Below are 22,418 nucleotides of genomic sequence, written 5' to 3'. Positions count from 1 at the left end.
ATGTCCTGCAAAAAAGAGACAACAGAAAAGACATTATGTTATTTTCTTTAACATAGAATTCCTAAAATCGGTCGTATTTCGTCCAGTCCATTTAATTTTATGTCTATAAGTCTTTTACTATAGTCTATAAGACTGTAATAAGTTACTACCATTTCCAATAAATAATTTCACGACAATAGTGAACTTTTTCTTAAACTTCAAAATAACTATTTAATTTTTTGCGCAGTTTCAAAGTAATCCTTTTGACAGAGTTTTGTTGTAGTTTTAGAACGAATTTTGTTTGTAAAAGTCCATTTGAAATCTGTAATCTGACGTTGACATTAAAACGATTTTTTTTTTAGTTTGATTTGATTTTCATTCTGATTATCTTAGTGTTTGCTTTTAATTAACAACAATACATTTTTTTGTCATGTAATAAATAAATTAAAACTGTGTACAACTCTAACCTGGTAAACTTCAACACTAGAGATAATGAATAACTTAACAAAGTGGCTTTCGGAAACTCCGAATTTCACATCATTTAGAATCAATAAATTGAAAGAATTTGATATTAAAAATCTCAGAGAATATTTAGAAACAGTAAGTCCTTTTTACCAAAAACTAAACCACATAGACACACGGGTGTCTCTGAACACATGCACTACTTTTCTGTATAAACAAATTGCAAAAGCAAACAAAACCAACAATTGATGTTTGATGCTTAAATGCGACTCCTGTATGTTAGGTAGGTACCTAACAAGGTCGTCATAGTGACTTTTGAACCTAAGATCAGATATTCTCTCAACTAAACTAGCCCAACAGTGACATTAAAAAACACATAATTACTGATACTAAGATATCCATTTGTAGTCTTTTAAACCAAGTTTTACTTCCAGCAAAATCATGAATTAGGCATACAGCAAATACCAAACACATATTTATTAAAAGAAGATTGCCTTATTGTTGAAAAGTGGCCAGAAAATGTATGCCTGGAAAAATGTGATAGGGAAGTAATAGTTGATGTATCATGTGCAACTGCGGTACTGAGAGGTGCTCATGTGTTTGCACCTGGAGTTTTAGCACTACCAACTAGTAAGTAAAACATTTTATAGCTCATGATCATGTCTGTGAAAATTAATTGTATCATCAAATCAGATAAAAAAAGTAATCTGGCTAACCACTCTGGTGCGTAAAGTTTTGTATTTTTTTTATTTATTTATTTATAACACTGAAAACTTACAGCTATATTAATCTAAATAACTCTAAACTGAATGACTGAAAACCAATAACAAGTCTTCACTTATAACAATTTTATGTCTGAGGAATTTTCTTTCCAATTACAGTTTTACTTATATAAAGAAAAATAGAAAACCTGTAATGATCTGGTAAGGCAATTGTTTTTTTCCAGATTTCCAATTAACTATGGATTAATACTATTAAGAAATCATTACATTTTGGTAGGTGGCAAATGGTAAAAAGTAACAACTGTGTGATTCTCTAATAAAAAATTATCAAATCTTTTCATTAGTACTAAAGATCTGATTTTAAAAGAAAATTGTATTGTTTTAGGTTGTAAGTTGAATGAGAGAGTTGATGTGTATGGAGATTTAGATGGTCAATGCAAAAGAGGTCTCAAAGTTCCTTATGAAGGTAGAAAAATATATGTCGGAACAGGTTATTTAAAAATGCAACGCTATCATTTATTTGACAATGGTGTCCAGCCAAGGTATATTTTAAACAATTGATATAAACAAATCAGTTTATGTTTTAACTTTATTATTTGATAAATCAATGGACAATATTTGCTGATTAGCCACATATTGTAAACAGCATTTTGCTCCAACATTTCACAACTGATTATACATGTTTTATTTTTCAGTGGTATTGCCATACACATGTTGTTACCAGCTTCAAGGTTGCCAGTTATAAATGAATCTATTTATCCAGTGGGTCACATTTTATTACAAAACCTCCCTTCAATTGTTGTTGGTTGGGTTCTGAATGTGAAACCTGGTGAACACATTCTTGATATGTGTGCAGCACCTGGAAATAAAACAACACATTTAGCTGAGATGTCAAATAACCAGGTATGTATTTATGAATACACTAGTTATCATAGTTTTTTTCAAGAAGGATGATAGTTATGTTTATATGAAATTATGAGATTTATTATATTTATTATGCTGTACCATGAATTAAGATCTTGTTAAGTATAATGTCTTAATCATAGCACTACAGAATAGGATCCTCTAGAACAGGGATCACCAAACTATTTTGGACAAGTGACCCCTTTTTCCAAAATGAACTGTTACCTCAGACCCTCATGACCAAATTACCTACTTTTAATACCTAAGATCAATTATTATTTTTCATTCTGACTTAGGTCAATAAAAGAAGACAGAGAATTAGCCCTAGGGAGTCGAAATCAACCACCTTGGGAGTCCCTGCTTTCAAATATTGACATCTTTACATTTCATTACAGGCACATATAATTGCTTTAGATAAAACAAAACAGAAAACAGACAAGATAAGTAAGAATTTAGAAGCGCATGGAATAACTTGTGTTAAAGTATTCCCATATAACTCTGAAAAATGTTATACAAATAACAGTGAGGCAGAAATAAATGAACCACCATTTCCATTGAATAGTTTTGATAAAGTGCTTTTGGATGCCCCGTGTAGTGGCTTAGGACAAAGGCCACAGTTAACTAATACTGTTACCCCCAAGATGTTGCAATCATATAAACATGTTCAAAGAAAATTATTCGAAGCGGCAAGTATCTTAATTTATTTAAAAACAAAGCTCTTGTTATAGTTTTGTTATATGTTATTTGTGACATTTAATAATTTAATTTACAGGCAATCAAAGTATTGAAAGTTGATGGTATACTTGTGTATAGTACATGTACAATAACTGAAGAAGAAAATGAAAGAATGGTTGCATGGGTGTTAAAGAAGTTTCCGAATATGCAATTGGTTCCTGCGGAACCCCTCCTTGGAGGACCAGGCTTACCAAATGTTGGGTTGTCCGATGAACAGAGGTATGTATATATTAAAAAAAATATGTATTTATAAATTTTCAACATACATCACACATTTAATATTCATATTATAAACACACTTAAATAATACTGTAAACAATATAACATGCATGTTCTAGAATATTTTAACTTGTGAAACGGCTAAAAATAATCATCTCTTTTTGTTAAAGGTAAACAAATTTAAATAATATTCAAGCTAGAAAGCGAAATATGAAATGGTTAAAGTTTACATTATAACAATGGCCAAAGTTTACACTATGACAATAGTTGTTAGCCGTCTTATATGTCTCACTAAAGTTTAAATAATTAAATATACATTGTTTGAACAAAATTTTAATAGTTTAATATTTTTACATTTGAATTAGTAAAATTAATTTGAACTAATCAAATTGTACTTATTATAATTTACAAATTTGTTATTGTGACTTCTATTTTTTGTCACATCTTATTATAACTTGTCTGCAGAATCATGGTACAACGTTTTGGGCCCGAAGAAGACCCACTAAGGCAAGTTCACGACATTTACAAAAATAGTATAGGATTTTTTACTGCTAAGTTTATAAAAATCAAATAATATTTTACACAAAAAAAAAATTGTACATAAATAAAAATTGATACTTATTTATAGCTTGTCTATTTTCACCCATAAACCTGCAGCGGGTTTTAAAAGCACAGAGTCCATGTCAATGGTGACAGGATTTTCGGTTTTAGCGCAAGGGGAGAATTTGAAATTCTTCAATAACGACACCATAGCTATCTTGGCAGATATCATAGCAAAACGCATACCTGAAAAAATAAAATTAAAAATTAAATCATTAACACATTCAATGCCACTATTTTCTAAGAATTTTTTTTTGTATAAAAGAATACAACATATTAATAATCAGGATTTGTTTTTAAACAGAAAGGAGTACTTAGGAGACCCTAAATGCTGCTTAATGGACGCATAAATTGAGGAGTGGTTGGTGAAAATGGTCATAACTCTATCTGATTGCTTTCCTACTACTCAAAGAAATGGGGGTTGACTTACAAAACATTAAAATACATACCAATACAGTTCCTAGGGCCAGCTCCAAAGGCCAAATATAAGTGCGATGGTCTGTTCTTCCTCTCTTCCCCCATAAACCTCTCCGGTCTGAACTCACTCGGCTCTGGGTAAATGTCAGGGTCCATGTGCACTCCATACACGGGAATGGCGACCACTTGCCCAGCCTCTAGTTTCACATTTGTACCGGGGAGAATGTAATCCTTCACACAAACTCTGTCTACCCTCGATAATGGCGGGTGCAGACGTAATGTTTCTGAAAAATAAGTAAAACACCATCTTTGAAAAAAATAGAATATCGGTTAAAAACTTGAGGTTACAATATTCCCAAAGTAACGAAATAATACCTTTTTTACATTGTTAACGAACAAAAAGGTTTTTTTTCATGCGTGTAGTTGAACTTCAGTGGTCTAATAGTGCGTTTCCGAGACCGAAATCCCCGTTTAAAACATATTGTTATCACTGTTTTGTCAAAGATAATGACAGGGATGACGATATGTTTAATACAAAGATTTTGGTTTCAGAAGCCAACGTTAACTTAATGAATTTGGCAACTGAGTGTTTGTTTTCCTGATTACGAAAAACCAATTTTCTTTTTTTTCTGTACGTCTGTCCGCAAGGCCGCGTTTGTTCCTAGTAATATGCGAAACGGCTGGACCCATTTTGACGGGACTTTAACGGTAGCTGATGCACACGGGCATATTATAGGCTAAAATCTAAAAATTTGTAGTGCAGATTAAAAATTACCTAGTAAAAATCCTTCGAGATAATCGAGTTCCGTCAATAGGTCGTAAGTAATTTCCTTTCCTTCTGTAACTTGCAAAATATGTTCACGCAGCTTATTCTGTAGTTCGGGATTGACTGCCAGAATGTGAATGCCGAATGACAACAATGTGCTTGATGTCTCATACCCTGCTATAAGGAAGAGGAACGATTGCCCATCTATTGTGTCCTCATCAAGTTCTAAAAAATAAGAAAACAGTCATAAATGTTCAGTGTCAATACGGATTTTTCGTGTAAAAGTTAACTAAGGCTAATCTTCCTGGCTTTATCCCACTTACGTGAGGTCGGCAGACAAGATTTTAAAAACCTTAAAATTTTGGCTTAATATTTTTACAGCCGCCTGCCTGTCACTAACCCTACTTGGGAGAATAATTTCTTCGTTCATTATGCTTAGTAAAATAATGAAACTATTATACACATAACTATAGATATCGCTGCAAATCTTTAAATGTATTATTTGCTTAAAAATAAGATTTTGCTATCCTCTTATAAACAAGAATTTTAAAATTTTATTATAATAAAAACATAATAATCATTTAATTCCAAATTAATGATATTCATTTTTAATGGATTTTTCACAACAATTAAATTGTATTAATATTCATATTCATTAAATTGTTTTGTAAAGAACATTAAACAACCCGAAATAAACCACAATGCAATTAGACTGATAATGGAAGATATTAGTGAATAGTATCAGTAATTTATAACGTATAAGATAACGGTCGTAACTTGTTTGTTATCAAACAATCAGCTTTATACAAAGACAATAAAGCATAGACAATAATATTATAGATCTTAATAAAATGTTTCTAAATGAATAAGTTGGTCCTTAGACCGTTTATGGTCAGATCAAACAATAGCTGTTCCAAGTTAAATATCACATAAAGTATTGATAACTCAGAATAGAGCTTAATGAAATATTTAACCGTGGATTTTCACTGCGAAAACATCTACAAAAAATACACATTTTGCTAAGAGAAATTGAAAAGTAAAACAGCATGTATTTACACAAATATTTCAGTGGTAATACTTAATAATACTTAACCCGTCTACGATTTTTTTTCTTCAGTAATATTATGTTAATGCTGTGGTTAATGTGTCATACACGATTTCATTGATATAAAAAACACAATATAAAACTTACGGATGACTCCACCAGTCTTTTCGACTTCTTCTCTTTCCTTGTCTGCCGCTTCTATGATCTGTTGTAGGAAATCTCTTTTTCTGAAATATAAGATTTTTTTTATGAGTAAACTATATTATGTCCGTGACTCCAGCAGCGTGGAATTAAAAAAAAAACCTAATTAATAGCTTATGTGCTTCAGACTATGTTCTACATAAATGCCTCAGATTCGTTTGTGTTCTCGAGATACGGAATAACAAACAACCAATTCAACTTTCGCATCTTATATATATATAAAAGAAAGTCGTGTTACACTATTTATAACTCAAGAACGGCTGAATCTATTTGACTGAAAATTGGTGGGCAGGTAGCTTAGAACTAGGAGACGGACATAGGATAATTTTTACCCCGTTTTCTATTTTTTATTCCGCGCGGATGGAGTCGCGGGTAAAAGCTAGTTTATAATATTATTAAGGTATAAGATATGTGCATTTTTTTTAAAATAAACTTTAGCTTTTTAACATTAAGGATAAAGTATAAGAGCAAGTAATAAAGCTATTGAACAGTTAAAAAGAATTTTAAAGTAACTTACTTTGATTCAGCTTTCCTTCTCTCAGCCTTAGTGACTTTCAAAACCTTGACCAGTTCTTCAATAGCCTCAGTATTCAAAAAGGACAAATTGAAATATTTCATTAAATTGGGCATAAACATTATAAATATCAATAAGAAAATCTTCCTTTTCGTTGTTATGTCTCCGAACTGTTTTGCTAACTGAAAAAAAATAGCTTATCAATAGAAAATATTGCACATCAAAGTAACAAGAGTCAAGAATGGTCTAAGTTTCATTGAGAAAATGTTGGTACGGCCTCTGCTTTTTTTTGTGTGGCATTTGGCGGCAAAGGGTTATACAATACCTTAACAAAATGAGCGTTTTCGTCAGTCAAAGCGTCGGTTTTGATTCCAAATGCGCATGCGCCGATCACTTCCAATGTCAAATGACCCACTAAATCTTTCATTTCAACGTCACTTTTATCTAGAAAAATGAATTAAGTTATGAAATTTAAAGCTTATATGTGTTTTTTTAAGAGTAAAAAAGGATAACACTATATACTGGGCCGACTAACTGCGCCCTACACGATGGGCGCGGTTAGTCAACCGCCCATGGCGCTGGTCAGAAATGGTTGCCACAGGTCCACGAATTACTCTGTCTCCCCCAAGCTGGTTAAATAGCTAAAAGCTTTACGTTCACGTGGTGTCGGCTGAGGAAAGCTATGATAACAATTTTCATAGTATTTTAAAAAAAATTACCGTATTGTTGTAAGAATTTAACCATTTGATCTGAACTTTGCTGTATCAATGGTATCATGTTCTTCAAACGTGATGAACTGAAAGACGGTGTTATAGAGCTGCGGACTGCTTTCCATTGTGATCCCTACAATATAATTATAATATAAATACTACGTTTTACGCACTGTCGGACCAATAAAAATAAAATTTTAATAAATAATGAATTAATAAACATTGATTTTTTAAATTGCTTTTGCTATAGATGTTTTCAAATATCTTGGCGGCCCAAGATATTTGAAAACATCTCATTGCGCAGTGCGTTCCTCCCGCATCCTGCTACACTTAAAATTGTGTTTGCGCAGTGACGCGAAGATTATTTTGATAAGCCGCCAAGATATCTCAAAACATTTATAGCATAAACTCACAATAATTTCTTAATTTCTCTATAATCATTAATAAAATTTTCATAGCCAACTTCAGAGACAGTATTTAGATGATACAATTTGTAAGAAGTATTACGTTACTTTCTTCATAATTACCTTCAGGTTAAGTAAGGTTCTTTTGAGGAATCTCGGTTCATTAGTTTCCAAGGAATTCCGATCCACAAAATATTCGAAATCTCGAGTTGTAACAGCTTTAATAAGATCAGGGTCAATTAAAAACAGCGTTAGCCTCCGACCGAGAAATATGCCTGGAAATTTCACTATATGAAAACCCCCGGTACCAATTTTGGTTGATCGTAGCAAAATGTCAGTTACTATCAATAATTAAATCAATTACAGTATCTAAAAACGGATTATCAACATCAAAATAATTTAAAATTGCAATGCAATCAAATGTTTCCGCTTTATAATATTGGTATAGAAATGTAGTGGCTATAATTGTATAATTCTTTATACAACTTATACCCACTTGCAAAATATTGATTTGAGTTTTAATCAATTTAACAGATAATGGAAACGACGACCAAAAAATATCAATTGCTTTTTCAATTTCAACATAATGTTTTTCTTACCACCAAAAGGTTTTCCTTTAAAATAATTATAAACATATAATTGATAGTTTTGATAAGATATTTGTTTTGTTACACGCATCCACAAACTACCAACAAATATTGTAGGCTTGATATAACTGATTCCTTTCTTTTCAAAATAGTCGTAATTGTATGTGCCATAATAATATAACAAATATATTGCAACAAGGAACAACAAAATCGTCCAATTGTCCAAAATATAAGACAATATTTTATTTTGGGTTATGATATCCATATTTTTAACTTTTTCTGAAAATATTAAATTATTTTTTGCTTATTTATAAAAATCACTTCATCTCAACCTTCCAAATCACTTCAAATTTGAATCACTATCAATAGATGCACCAAAGTAAAAAAATCTTCCAACACAAAGAAAGCGACTGTTTTAATAGAAATTGAAGTCACGTACAACGGACAGCAAGAATAGAACTGAATGATGTAAAAGAATATGAGACATATCACATAATGATATCTTCCTCCTCCATATCTTTGTTTACATTGTGGTTATTGGTGGTTATAAGCGGTTAGTCTCGCTCGGTACAGATTATCGAAAGAACTTTTTTCTTTACTTTAACTTGAAAATAATGTTTATTATTATGGAGCTATGATGACAAGTATAATTAAAGGACATTCAGTTTTCTCATACAGTAAAAATTTTCTATTCAAACCATCATAAAGTTATGCGATATATTTACAAGTTGACCATGATTTTGTAAGTTAAAAAGACCCGCCTTTATCTGAAATTGAACAAGATTATTGTATAATCAAGTTTCCGTTTCCGACCAACAATAAAGTCAAAACAGGAAGTCAAATTTTGGATTTTTCGGATTTTTCAAATTATCTGAGGATAAAGTCTGTGGAGGGTTTGCGTCAAAGACAATCGCTAACTTTTTAAAACTTATTTTGAACTAACACAAAAAGGCGAACGTTCTGAAGGGCTATAATTTTTTTTATCTTAATGTTTACAAATTGTTTCATTTGAATCCGTATCTTTCCTCTTGTGTTCGTGCCAATTGTCTATGCCATTTTACCCACTATAAACTGTCATTATGACAGTGCCACTGTCACGTTCACATTTCAATCTTTGTTGTGTTTTGCTAATTTAACAGAGATAATTTTCAAAAAATCAATATTATTTGAAGTGAAAGCCTTAAAGCGATAATTTTTCTTTTCTTTCCCAATATTCTTACCGAAAGATGGGTAAGACTTCCAAAGACAAAAGGGATATTTACTATAGGTTAGCAAAGGAAGAAGGATGGAGAGCTAGAAGTGCATTTAAGTTATTACAAATTAATGAAGAATACAATATATTTAACGGTGTTTTGCGAGCGGTAGATCTTTGTGCTGCCCCTGGTAGTTGGAGTCAAGTTTTAACAAAAAAATTGAAGGAAAATGCGTCAAATGTTGACGACGTTAAAATTGTTGCGGTTGATTTGCAAGCTATGGCAGCTCTTCCAGGGGTAAAGCAAATTCAAGGTGACATAACTAAAGTGAGCACGGCACATGAGATCATCAAAGAATTTGAAGGATCGCAGGCTGATTTAGTTGTTTGTGATGGTGCTCCTGATGTGACAGGCTTACATGATATTGATGAGTACGTCCAATCGCAGCTTCTTTTAGCCGCATTGAATATTACTACACATGTATTAAAAAATGGAGGTGTGTTTGTTGCAAAAATATTCAGGGGAAAAGATGTCACACTTCTATATTCTCAACTGAAGCAGTTTTTTGAATTGGTGACTGTGTCAAAGCCGAGGAGTTCGAGAAATTCTAGTATAGAAGCCTTTGTTATCTGCCAGAACTATGCTCCACCAGCTGGTTTTATACCAACAATGATAAATCCTCTTTTAGATCACAAATATTGTGATTTTAATCAACTCACTGGTCCTAACAGATTTATTGTACCCTTCAATGTTTGCGGAGATCTAAGTGCTTATGACTCAGATACTTCATATTCATTGTTATTAGAAGGACAATCAAAATATGAATACAAAGATCCTGTACAAGGACCAATTAACCCTCCTTATAAGGATATTCTTGAAAAAACTAAAAATATACAAATATAAAATTTATAGAAATTTACTATTTAGTTTCATTTCTTTCTTCTTATAAGTTACTTTGAAGTGTACAATGTAATGTTTCCAATTTTGCATGTAAAAAAAAATAAACTGGAAAAAAGTGAAAATATGTAAGGTTGTTATATGAAATAAGAATGGTTGCAGGAAATAAAAAGATTATCTTTTTTCAAAAAAGCACAAAGCATCATTTGATGGTTTATTTGAACACTTTGACTGCCTTTTGATTTTGCGTCGTTTTCGTGCCCGTTATTTCGTTTTTTTTTATTTTTATAATTTAATAAAAAGTTTTTAATAAGGAAATCAAAACATCATTTATAGAAGAGAAAAAAATATCACCCTTAAGACTTCAAACCAATAGTTCTAATCAGTTTCGATTGTCAAAATTTTTGTTAACTTTTAAATTTTCGTTTTATTTAAATTTCTTTTGAAAATTTCGATAAAAATCAAAATGAAAAAGTTTAAGATGCCCACTGTTCAAGAATTTCTGGCTCTAAAGGTGAGTTATGACGTATGCATATAATATCATCTTGTAATTATGCAAAAACCTATTTTATATTAAAACTCTTGTTTCCATCTTCTAATAGTTCTATACTTTCTTCTTAATTTTATGACTGTATTAAAATTCATTGGCGGAAACTGCAGGTGTGCCTATCAATAAATCCATCGCCACTATATCCCGAAGTTTTTCTCAATTAACCCCTTACCCCCAATCTCAACCTTTATCCACCACTGCAAAATCTAAAAAAAAATGAAAATAAAAAAAACATACCGTATCTTCTTACGACAGACTATATACGGGCCTAAAAAAGAACCAGTTTGGGTTTACTTAGAACGGGAAATGAGAGAAAATGTCCACATTAAGCCGTACAACGAGCTAGTTGGTGCGTGGTTGAAGTTTTTAAGAGACTTTAAGAAGTTTCAGCAGAAAGAAGGTAACCTTTCTAATTCTTACACTTATAAAAGTACACAGGTTTAAGATCGCACTTAAAATGTACATTGTAAATGGTTATTATATTTAATCAAATATTATTTTTACTTATTATTACGATATACATTTTTTTACAACTGCCAGCCCAGAGAAAACTCAAACGATTGCAAAGAGAAGCAGGACCCGGGTGGTTTTTTGAATTGTCGCGGTTGCAAAAGAACGTTTTGAATGACTTAAAATCAAATATCCACCAAGATTTGATAGAAGATATTCCGACACGCACAAGGAAATCCTTATCGGATCTTGGAGTCACATTAAAAATACCAAAATCCATGTTGATGAAGGCTATGACGGAATCTATAGAAGATCCGGGCATTTTTATATGGAACCTGTATACCGCTTATTATAAAATGCCACCAAGTAAATTACGAGGGGGTAAAGTTGCTTTAATATTTTTTAATTTAACAGTGGTAGACGCCAGCAACAACAACATCTGTTGCACGAATTGGTCGGCTCGCCCGGTGAAATACCACGACCACACAGAAGACAGGCGTGAAGTGGGAGCAATCCCGCGTTCGTCTGATGGGGGGTACCAATACCCCTGGTATTGGAGAATCCCCCTCCGTGCGCTTACGCCTGAACTCCCGCTCGGAGTCTGGGGGTAAGCGCACGGGCCGCCCCGCGTATTCTGGGGGGGGCACCATTCCGCTCGCTTGCAAAGGTCGGGGCAAACGAAGCAAGGTACTTTCAGCACCCCCTGTCACCCATGCCGTGGACTTCTGCAATATCAGGGGGCTCCATTCCAACTTGGAGGCCGTCCACTACCATCTCCGGACGGCAAAGCCGGCCTTGCTTTTTCTTACCGAGACGCAGATATCCTCTCCGGCGGACACCTCGTATCTGTCCTGCCCCGGATACAAATTAGAACAGTCCTTTTTGCCCCGGGCTGGGGTATGCGTGTACGTCAGGGAGGATATCTGTTCTCGTCGCCTCAGCCTTCTTGAAGGTAGGGACCTATCTCTTTTATGGCTGCGCGTAGATGGCGACGACCATCCGCGGGTCTATGCGTGCCTTTATAGGTCCCATAGCGGTAATGCCGAAACAGACCGACTCATGGAGCAAGTCCAAACGGCTACAGATTCCGTTCTGGCACAGATCCCCTCCGCTGAAATCGTGGTACTAGGCGACTTCAACGCCCACCATGCCGATTGGCTTGGCTCTCGTACCACCGATCATGCGGGGAGATCTGTCCACGACTTTGCCTTGTCTTATGACCTGACACAGCTGGTCACCTCGCCCACGCGAATCCCAGATGTCGAAGACCATACACCTTCCCTGTTGGACCTTCTGCTGACTTCACATCCGGACAGCTATAAGGTTTCCGTCGAAGCCCCTTTGGGCTCGTCAGACCACTGCCTGATCCGGACCACAGTGCCCATCTCGCGTCGCCCACGGTTCAAACCGAATGGCCTTCGCCGAGTGTGGCACTATAGGTCAGCAGACTGGGATGAGATGCGGTCCTTTTTTGCATCCTACCCATGGGAGAGAGTTTGCTTCAGGCTGGATGATCCCGACGCTGTTGCCGATTCTGTCGCTGATGTGGTGCTTCAGGGGATGGATCTTTTTATTCCATCTTCAGTTGTGCCCATCGGAGGCAGTTCTCGACCCTGGTTTGGTAAATCCTGCAAATTAGCCTCGCGCTACAAGCAGGACTGTTATCGAGCCTGGGCTGAGGCGTCAGCAGCTAGGGATGTAAATACCAGCCAGTTAAAAAAGAAGTATAACTCTGCCTCCAGGTCCTTCAAAAGAGTGATTGCCAAGGCAAAGTCCGAACACGTGGCCAGCATTGGTGAGAGGCTAGTGCACCTTCCTTCGGGAACTCGTGCGTTCTGGTCTCTTGCCAAGGCTGTCCAGGGGAATTTCTGTAAGCCGTCATTACCATCTTTGCGCAGGGGGGATGACTCGTTGGCCCATACCGCAAAAGAGAAAGCCGATCTTCTGGGCTCTCTTTTTGCGGCCAACTCGACTCTGGATGACAAAGGTAACTCGCCGCCGAAAATCCCACGCGGTGAGACCCCTATGTCCGAAATCCAGTTTATCCAGAGATCAGTGCGGAAATCGCTGCAATCTCTGGATATCCATAAGTCGAGTGGGCCTGACGGGATACCCCCCATCGTGCTTAGGACTTGCGCTCCTGAGTTGGCACCGGTTTTAACGCGCCTGTTCCGGTTCTCCTACTCCTTAGGCGTTGTCCCGAAATCATGGAAGACTGCCATAATCCACCCGATCCCGAAAAAAGGCGATAGCTCAGACCCGTCCAACTACAGGCCGATCGCCATTACCACCTTGTTCTCGAAAGTCATGGAAACGACCATCAATTGCCAACTTATGAGGTACCTTGAGGAGCATCAGCTGATTAGCGATCGTCAGTACGGTTTCCGACAACGTCGCTCAGCTGGTGATCTTCTTGCGTACCTCACGCATCGATGGTCGGAGGCGATCGAGGGCAAGGGGGAGGCCCTGGCGGTTAGTTTGGACGTGGCCAAGGCCTTTGATCGGGTATGGCACAGAGCACTTCTCTCGAAGCTGCCTTCCTACGGGCTGCCCGAGAAACTACGCGCCTGGATTGCCAGCTTTTTGGAGGGTCGAAGCATCAAGGTCGTTGTCGACGGTGCATGCTCGGACCCCAAACCAATTAATGCTGGTGTCCCACAGGGCTGTGTACTGTCGCCCACCCTGTTTCTTCTGCATATCAATGCAAATTAGCAACATCCATTGTTATGCAGACGATAGCACGGGTGATGCATTGTACACGGCCCGCGCTAACGTTTCTCGGGCTACTGCCGACGAGAACCGGACCAAACTTGTGTCTGAACTGGAGACCCTACTGGGTGAAGTTTCGGATTGGGGTCGACGAAATCTCGTTGATTTAAATCCCAAAAAGACACAAGTATGCGCCATTACCGCTAAAAAAACAACCCTTTGTCGTGGATCTTCGTTTCGAGGGCACTCCCCTGGTTGCCTCAGCCAGTATCAGTATTCTCGGCGTTGACATATCGAACGACGTTCAGTTTCGCGGTCATTTGGAAGACAAGGCCAAGCTGGCCTCCAAAAAACTGGGTGTGCTCGGTAGAGCGAAGCAGTATTTCCTACCGGGCCATCGCCTTCAGCTCTATAAGGCGCAAGTTCGGCCCCACATGGAATACTGCTCGCATCTCTGGGCGGGAGCACCCCAGTACCAGCTTCTTCCATTTGACCGCATACAACGGAGAGCGGTTCGAATCGTCAACGACCGAGTTCTTACTGATCGGCTCGACACTCTGGCGTTGCGGAGGGACGTTAGTTCCCTCTGCATTTTCTACCGTATTTACCAGGGGGAGTGCTCAGAAGAGTTGTTTGGAACAATTCCTGCCGCCGAGTTCCGTCATCGGACGACCCGACAGACCGCCAAGTTCCATCCACACCACCTCGATGGCTGGCAATCCACAACCGTGCGGTTTTCGCGTAGCTTTCTACCGCGTACCGCCGCGTTGTGGAATGGTCTGTCCTCGGCGGTATTTCCAAACCGCTACGACTTAGGGTCCTTCAAGAAGCGAGCGTATCATCTTCTCAAAGGCCGGCAACGCATTTGCGATTCCTCTGGTATTGCAGATGTCCATGGGCGTCGATGAACACCTTGGTGTTCCCGCTGCTCGTTTGCCCCCTTCTCTTATAAAAAAAAAATATATATATTTTTCTTTTCGACTTAAAACGTTCTTCGTACACGTTGATTTTATTGTATGAAAATTAAGTCGGTAGACGTGCTTACAACACCAAATGAAATCACGGTTCCATGTCGAAGACGTAAAAATATTGTTTAGAATTTATGCTTTTACTTTTAGAAATATTGTCCAACAAAGCATATACACGACACGAAATAACTTTGCTCATATTTTTTAGTAGTGCATAGCAATCAGTTCTTTTAGAAATGAGGTGAACTGCAACGCGTTAATAACAGTTTTATTTTACAGAATATGATATAAATTCAATGATACTGATGTCCAGTTTAGTTTTTATCGATTTAGCGGAGTGCATCGAGAGGTTGGAAAAATTAACGGAATCAAAAGTTGTAGAGAAGAAAGTGAAACCTAAAAGTTTGTACTTTGGATTCGAAATTATAGTGTAATTTCATACGTAGAGATATTTGATTATTTTTCACAGATATTTTATACTGGTAGAATTTATTGTTTCTCCTAAAAGAGCACTCAAACGATTAAACGATGACCGCCTTGTGGGTAGATAAAGAAGTCTTGAAAAGGCTAAGTAGTTATCTTGTTACTGAACTAATAACAATCGTTTAAAGTCCTAAAATGTATCGGATTAGATCTAAAGTACTAGTGAAAGAAGAATGACTCAGTATGTATTTAATATTACAGAGCCTCCTAGGAACTTTAAACCGAATGTGAGATATGGTGATTACTTACAAAAGAATTACGTTCCGCCGTATAAAAATCATGATGTTGAGAATAAACAGACCAAACCTCCACCCCTCGGAAATAAAGTTAAATTGAGAAGCCAATCAGTAAGTTTCTTTGTAAAATCTCTAAAAGTTAAGTAGGTAAAAGCATGAGCGTCGTTATCCGTAAAGAGGTCTAAAAAACTTATTCCTGTTTTGTGCAATCTGGAAGTATTGTTAGCCTTATTCTATTACTAGTGTATTATTAATTTAATAAAAAATATGTCTGCGTATCTATTTTTACAGAGTTACGAGAAGCTTTGTGAAGATCACAAATTTGTATGTATGACCATAGTTATCAAAATAAATTGTAAAAATGATTGCAAGATAAGTTGTAAACAAATTGTTATTGCTTTTTTTAGCTAGAGAAAAGAAAGGAAAGGAACAAGAAAGAAAGACCAGAATATCGAATGTGTACATATAAATTTTGGGAGCCCCCGTGTACTTTACGTATGTATTATTTATTAAATTTAGGAAAACCGGCTGACTTTACCCCTAAAACAAATAGTAAGCAAGTCGAATCATACAGCACACTTCAAAACCGGTCATGTTCAGCAGGTCACAATTTGGCCATATACACTCGTGAAAGAAAGAAAAATTCCTGTTAATTAATTATTACATTGTTATAACAATTTTAGGTAACAGTGATCCAAGATTACTATCATATTTGAAGAAATTAAAAATGTTAAAGATAAAAGCGAAACCGAAGTTCCATTCGCCGTACGACAATGTTCAGTACAATGTTGGCGGGGTCGTGTTTTCCGGAGGGAGGCCTCATTACGTCTTAAATAGTTTGTTTCTTTTTTCCTCTTTATCCTTGATTTACAAAGTAGAAGAAGAAATAGGTTATCGTAACTGAGGAAGTTATGCGTCAGTGTGAACTATTAATATGGAGGGAAGTGCAATATTTTTTTTTTCATGACTATAAAGACAAAATATTTTATTGTCTTCTAGTTCATTTCTATTTTGTATGATATCCTTGTATCTTGAAAGACATATTTTATCTATTTATTCCTTTAAATGTAAAAATGTCTAGATGTTTTTGCCTCACCAATTTTTTTTTAAATTATCATTACAACAAAAACATAATAGCATTTTGACCATTGTGTATTTTTTACAAAGTAATTATTTATGACGCAAGAACGCATTTATAAATGGTTTTATATATATATTTCCACTTTAGACATATCATTGTTGCCGACCGGCTACGTGCCTATCAATGGTGGGGCTGTCGCTTTTGGCAACGATATGCTTCTACACATTCATGGTTACTGGAAATTTCCTAAAGACGTCAAAGAGGCTTGCGAAGATAATTGCGATTGTATGGACAAATGGTATTCTTTTATTTGCTGTGAACATTGAAATTCGTTTAAATCGGACATTCCTAATCTTTTTCTCGCAAACATCTTATACTTATACATTCATATATATATTTTTTCACTATTTTATCTAATTTGGTCGATTCTGTATTTTTCTTAAGGGACACTGTATTGGAGTATCTGTACAAGTCAAAGTGCAAATGCGGACATCTGTACGATTATCACAATGAAAATACACTGGCAGAAAAATATTTTTATCAGCCAACGAAGCACGGTCCGTTCTGGATGGACTACGCTAAAATATATCAGATGGACCCCACGGAGGATTTTATAAAGGATACATTTCAACGAGCAATTATGTCTTCGCAAACTTCGGTATAAATTATTATATCATTTTTTGTTAACTTGCAACCCAACCCAGCTACACTCGAGTAGATCGATAAAATTATAAAAACGATTTGTCACTCGATACATCGGTTCACTAGTTTTAGATTTATGATCCCGAATAAATTCAAAAAATTTAAGTCTTATCTATATACAATGTAATATTGATTATTACTTAGGGACATAGATGTTGAATACAATAGATACATTTAAATTTGTGTCTTATTCTCTCCTATGTATAAATGTTGACGTTGTTTTCTAATAGGGTGAACCCAAAGAGCCCACTATATTACCATCTGGATTATCAGAAAAAGAATTACTAGCGGTAAGTAAAATTATTTATATTTATAGGGTTGAAATAATTTTAAATAACTTATCCTCAAAATGCGTCCCAAATGTGATAAGTTTCTGTATATTATTAAATTTTACTTACATTTACTAAATACTACGTGTCGCCCACGACTCCGTCCACGCGGAATTAAAAAAAAAATCATCAATGTCAACAATCAACAAATGTTTCGCCAATTATTTCTTTTTCCCGCAAAAGAATATTAATCACTGTAATATTTTTGCATTCCAATTTTGCAGGCGTTTTTAGCTGAATTATCAGATACACCTCTTATTATCCCCCACTTACCACAAGCCAACTTATTAAACAATCTACAAGAGTGGGTCCGAAAACGAGTTAAGGGAAAAATGTCTCCTGCTCTACAGAGTAAGTTTTAAAAAGTTTGATAACATTTTTGTATTCACATTAAATCTTTTTATTTCTTAAAGTTATGTTCTTAAAGTTCCTTATGGGTTTTTATTCAGCATTGTTTTGATTACAGAGCGATTGTTGCTTCAATCACAACGAAGATGGCTTGATCTTAAACATATGGATTTCCGAGCCCGTGCCTACAGAATTCCATTTACATTGGAACAATTATATAACATGAATTGGTCTCACCGGCTTTTAATCCAAAAATTGGTATTGTATTTTTTATCATAAAGCCACCATTGTTTTAAATGAAAACATTTTATGTATCAATATTTTAAACAGTATTTTTACACTTCACAATTTTATTCCAGTTTAAAATACTATTAAATGATTTTGTAACAAGAAATCAAATAAAACAAATTGAACAAACCAGACTTTGGTGGTCTACCACAAAATCTGATGCTTATCTGAGCGAGTCATTTATGTAAGTTCATAATAAAATATGTATTAAACTTAGCACAATACCAAGTCATTTTAAACAAACCATATTTTAATTTTTTTCAGAGATGTATTCTTTACGTACATGCCTGGACGTATGAAGGACATATTCCTTATAAATCCCTACAGCGTGGAAAATACCAAAACTCATGGCGCAAAAACATGTCCTCTTGTATTTTAAATATTAATGGTATCTATCAGTCGTTAACGTTTAAGTATCTAGTGTTAAAAGTGTAGTTTACTTAAGTTTGTGAAACGTGAATTTAAAAACTTGTTTGAACCCTGTAGCTAATAATTTATTAAAATAATGTAAAGATTGATAAATGTACATTTAATTAAAAAAGTTACAACAAAGTACATGTTTTTCTTTTGCCCTTTCGATTTGGAGTGTCATGTAAGATAAATCTTATATCAAAGGCAGGATCATAAATAAAAGTCAACGTATTGATTACAAAGTTACCTTTGCCTATTATTTAAAAATACATTTGACAGACAATTGACTTTGACAGTTTGTGTCAAAACATTTTTGATCTTGAGCTGCCCATAGGAATTAAGAATATAATTTTGCCTCTTGATTTTATACTGCAACAATGGCAGCAAAGCAAGCAATACAAGTCGGCACAAAAAATGTGAGGCCAGTGCTTTCTATCGACCGTGGGGAAGCTAAAGCGAGAGTTTTAAACTTGTACAAGGCATGGTATCGTCAAATTCCTTACGTAGGTTTGTACCTTGTTATGTCATCAGTTATTGAATAGTATTTATTTTCATATTGTTAAAGTCTTCATGTACAGACTCTGCTATAGTAGCAATCCTTACATTAGTCGAATAAAATTTAATTTCTTAACATGTTAAGAAAACTTCAGTGCCTAAAACTATGAACAAATGTCATAAAAGTATTCTTTTAAAAACAAGTCAATTAATTAGTCAAAATTTGAATATTTCAGTGAAAGAATATGATATGCCAAAATCTGAAGATCAATGCCGTGCTAAGCTAAAAGAGTTGTTTTTGAAAAACAAAGATGTCACTGATGTCAGAGTCATTGACATGCTAGTCATCAAGGTAATGCATCTTGTTGAGTTCTAATCCTAGCTTTCCACTACCAAAAACATGTAAAAAAACTAGTTTATTTTATCAGAGAATAAGAATCCAGAATTCATCAGTCAGGCTGCAACCATTATTCTGGTTGTTTAGAGATTTTAAAATTAAGTGATTATGCATTTTTTCTCTCAATTATATTAACTTATCAAACTTGTAACAGTAAATAAAAATTCTATTATATTGGAAGCTGTGTAACATTCTTAAGGTTTTTATTTTTCATTTTAATTTTTTTTTCCAAAAATTTTCAGGGTCAAATGGAACTTAAAGAAACAGTGAACATGTGGAAACAAAAAGGGCACATTATGGCCTATTTTAAACCAACAGAGGAACCAAAACCTAAAGATTTCCTTTCCAAGTTCTTTTCCAGTAATGAATAAACGCAAATCAATATTTAAAATAAATAGTTTAATCTGTACCATGATATAGTAATAAACCAAATGTTTCATGTTAACTTTTGAATATTTATTAAATTCAACATTGTCATTCACTTGCAAGTATCCCCATTTTTAAGTAGCCATGTTTTTTGTTCATTAGTTAGTTTTTATAATTACAGTCAAAATCTGTTATAACGACATCGAAGGGACTACTCATATTGAGTCGTAAAAACCGATAGTTGTAACAACCGGTGACAGGTATTAATAGGAAAGATATGTATATAACATTCAGCCAGGACCTTTGATTTTGGTCAATTTAACCGGTATGTTGTTCTAAACGATGTCGCTATAAACGGTTTTGACTGTATTAATTTTTACAATTTATCTTTCATAAATCCTAAAATATTGATAGTAAGAATAATCTTGTGTAATTGTATCAAAAAATGTGAAATCTTACTAATATTATAAATGCAAATGTTTGCATGGATGTATGGATGTTTGTTTGAAGATATCTCCAGAATCAGTCAACGGATCTCGATAAAATTTGGCATAATTGAAGATCATAGTCCGGAAGAGCACATAGGCTACTTATTATGTTTTTTTTTATTCTGGGCGGACGAAGCCGCGGTCGACAGCTAGCAAATAACAAGAATGATATTTAAATTAAGAAAAGAGTTCTAAACATTTAAATGTTCATTACATTTCAAACAAATAAATTCAATAACAATAAACAAAAGAATTCAACTTCAATCAAAAGTTGACATTTAACTAAATTATATTTGCTTTATTTAAATTTGATGAATTTGTTAATGAAACAAGTATTGGTGTTCTAATTATCTACATTGTTGTAAAGAAGAATGTCGAAGGAAGCTGCAAAAACATGTTTGAAAGTCGGCAGACCTGTGATGTCAACAAACATGGCACAAGCACACACTCGTGTTATAGGCTTGTATAGGGCATTTTATAGATATATTCCATATATATGTAGGTTTCTTCTCATAAATTACTTCTTTATAATTAATGAAATGCATTTATAGTAGCCCTTACTGGCCTTTCCCAACGTCTTTAGTAATATGTAGCTATGACCCCAAATCAAGAAGACCTTATTTCATAGAATCATTTCTATAGTAAGCTCTTCACCAGACCCGTACTCAAGAGGTTATCTAGCATTAATACCCTATGCTTCTGATCGTATATAAGATAACACATTTAATGCCACTACGATTTGCATATATGAACGTGAACTAGCTAGGCAAATCGGTGGTACCGAAGTTACTGTATAGGTGATGTAAGTGTCCATGGAAGACGACCACTTATCAAATATATACTTAGGCAAATAAATACTAGTTCCATCTAATATCAGTACAGTCATAGTTAGGAGCCCGTTTTAATTACTCTTTAAATATTGTTTTGTATATTTGTTTAGTACAAATTATTTTTCAGTAAAATATTTCGACATTCCCAAGAACCAGGAGGACTGTCGCAAAAAATTACGGGAATATTTCTATCGCAACAAATTCGTCACTGATGTGCGCGTCGTTGATATTTTAGTGATCAAGGTATGATTTTACCACTTGTATGCCAACACAGATTATCTTAAAAGTGACGAAAATTGGCACAACAGTAATTTTAATCAAGAGATTCCAATTTCTTATTGATCTTTTTTTTAAAAAAAAACCTTGATACTAACCGCTATCTTACACGTCTGAAGGGTACCTGGACAACTAAGTTTTGTACCGAGTGATTGCTAATTACTCTAGTGTACCATTTATTCAGTTTTATTAAAAACAGTAGCGCCACTCAATTAGAAGCTTATAGGCCAATGATCTCTATAAATGGATAGGCGATTGCTTGGAAATGATTTAAACGCGCCTTTTATAAGTTCAAATCCACACCACCGCTACAAACCGCGACCATCAGCACCAAAATGGCGAAAATCAAATAGGCACAAAATACCACGTCTAATAGCCAGTCCATTTATAGAGTAATTTTTTTCCAGGGCTATATGGAGTTGAAAGAGGTAACCCATCAATGGCAACAAAAAGGTTACATGATGTCTCATTGGAATCCATCAGCAGAACGAGCACCTGTCACTTTCGTTGAAAAGTTTTTGGCGGGTGTTGATTAACACAAAATAAAGTAAACAATTAATTCATGATTTTATTGATCACGTTCAAGCACATCACAAGCCTTTTAAAGACTTTTTTTTTTTTTAATAAAAATGTCCTAATTTTTTCGTACTTGTCAAT

At 34.9% G+C, this 22,418-nt stretch overlaps 6 protein-coding genes across 7 annotated transcripts; 5 read left to right on the top strand and 1 right to left on the bottom strand.

The window, feature by feature from the left end:
- The first annotated feature begins 377 nt into the window (after window positions 1-377).
- On the top strand, window positions 378-3,619 carry LOC106717946 (tRNA (cytosine(72)-C(5))-methyltransferase NSUN6). Its single transcript, XM_014511917.2, has 7 exons — window positions 378-579; window positions 876-1,071; window positions 1,549-1,705; window positions 1,859-2,066; window positions 2,462-2,752; window positions 2,839-3,020; window positions 3,486-3,619. The coding sequence occupies exons 1-7, from the start codon at window positions 472-474 to the stop codon at window positions 3,592-3,594; spliced, it is 1,251 nt and encodes a 416-aa protein (XP_014367403.2). The 5' UTR covers window positions 378-471; the 3' UTR covers window positions 3,595-3,619.
- A 10-nt stretch (window positions 3,620-3,629) lies between these two features.
- Window positions 3,630-8,844, bottom strand: LOC106717945 (cytochrome P450 9e2). The gene is made up of 10 exons (XM_014511915.2): window positions 8,704-8,844; window positions 8,277-8,543; window positions 7,801-7,952; window positions 7,283-7,406; window positions 6,889-7,007; window positions 6,567-6,745; window positions 5,996-6,075; window positions 4,813-5,028; window positions 4,070-4,321; window positions 3,630-3,806 (listed from the first exon to the last, which is right to left on the bottom strand). Exons 2-10 carry the CDS (start codon window positions 8,527-8,529, stop codon window positions 3,643-3,645), a joined length of 1,539 nt encoding a protein of 512 aa, XP_014367401.2. The 5' UTR covers window positions 8,530-8,543; window positions 8,704-8,844; the 3' UTR covers window positions 3,630-3,642.
- Window positions 8,845-9,356: 512 nt separating this feature from the next.
- On the top strand, window positions 9,357-10,360 carry LOC106717859 (putative tRNA (cytidine(32)/guanosine(34)-2'-O)-methyltransferase). Its single transcript, XM_014511789.2, has one exon. It carries the CDS (start codon window positions 9,491-9,493, stop codon window positions 10,358-10,360), a length of 870 nt encoding a protein of 289 aa, XP_014367275.1. The 5' UTR covers window positions 9,357-9,490.
- A 457-nt stretch (window positions 10,361-10,817) lies between these two features.
- On the top strand, window positions 10,818-18,971 carry LOC106717843. Of its 2 annotated transcripts, XM_014511769.2 has the most exons (15): window positions 10,818-10,868; window positions 11,160-11,304; window positions 11,445-11,735; window positions 15,311-15,433; window positions 15,716-15,861; window positions 16,042-16,074; window positions 16,158-16,245; window positions 16,434-16,586; window positions 16,979-17,129; window positions 17,276-17,489; window positions 17,764-17,823; window positions 18,087-18,213; window positions 18,329-18,468; window positions 18,570-18,682; window positions 18,763-18,971. In XM_014511769.2, the coding sequence occupies exons 1-15, from the start codon at window positions 10,821-10,823 to the stop codon at window positions 18,875-18,877; spliced, it is 1,947 nt and encodes a 648-aa protein (XP_014367255.2). In that variant the 5' UTR covers window positions 10,818-10,820; the 3' UTR covers window positions 18,878-18,971. The 2 variants fall into 2 exon arrangements, with proteins under 2 accessions (XP_014367255.2, XP_014367256.2); XM_014511770.2 differs by lacking the exon at window positions 15,311-15,433.
- Window positions 18,972-19,198: 227 nt separating this feature from the next.
- Window positions 19,199-20,246, top strand: LOC106717869 (NADH dehydrogenase [ubiquinone] 1 alpha subcomplex subunit 6). The gene is made up of 3 exons (XM_014511801.2): window positions 19,199-19,416; window positions 19,641-19,756; window positions 20,044-20,246. The coding sequence occupies exons 1-3, from the start codon at window positions 19,287-19,289 to the stop codon at window positions 20,170-20,172; spliced, it is 375 nt and encodes a 124-aa protein (XP_014367287.1). The 5' UTR covers window positions 19,199-19,286; the 3' UTR covers window positions 20,173-20,246.
- A 662-nt stretch (window positions 20,247-20,908) lies between these two features.
- On the top strand, window positions 20,909-22,362 carry LOC106717885 (NADH dehydrogenase [ubiquinone] 1 alpha subcomplex subunit 6). The gene is made up of 3 exons (XM_014511824.2): window positions 20,909-21,153; window positions 21,613-21,728; window positions 22,169-22,362. Exons 1-3 carry the CDS (start codon window positions 21,027-21,029, stop codon window positions 22,295-22,297), a joined length of 372 nt encoding a protein of 123 aa, XP_014367310.1. The 5' UTR covers window positions 20,909-21,026; the 3' UTR covers window positions 22,298-22,362.
- Window positions 22,363-22,418: the final 56 nt, after the last annotated feature.

The sequence above is a fragment of the Papilio machaon genome, chromosome 13, assembly GCF_912999745.1.
Source record: "Papilio machaon chromosome 13, ilPapMach1.1, whole genome shotgun sequence".
Classification (NCBI taxonomy): Eukaryota; Metazoa; Arthropoda; class Insecta; order Lepidoptera; family Papilionidae; genus Papilio; species Papilio machaon.
The sequence above is the reverse complement of the archived record's forward strand: the minus strand, read 5'-3'. Positions and strand labels throughout refer to the sequence as shown.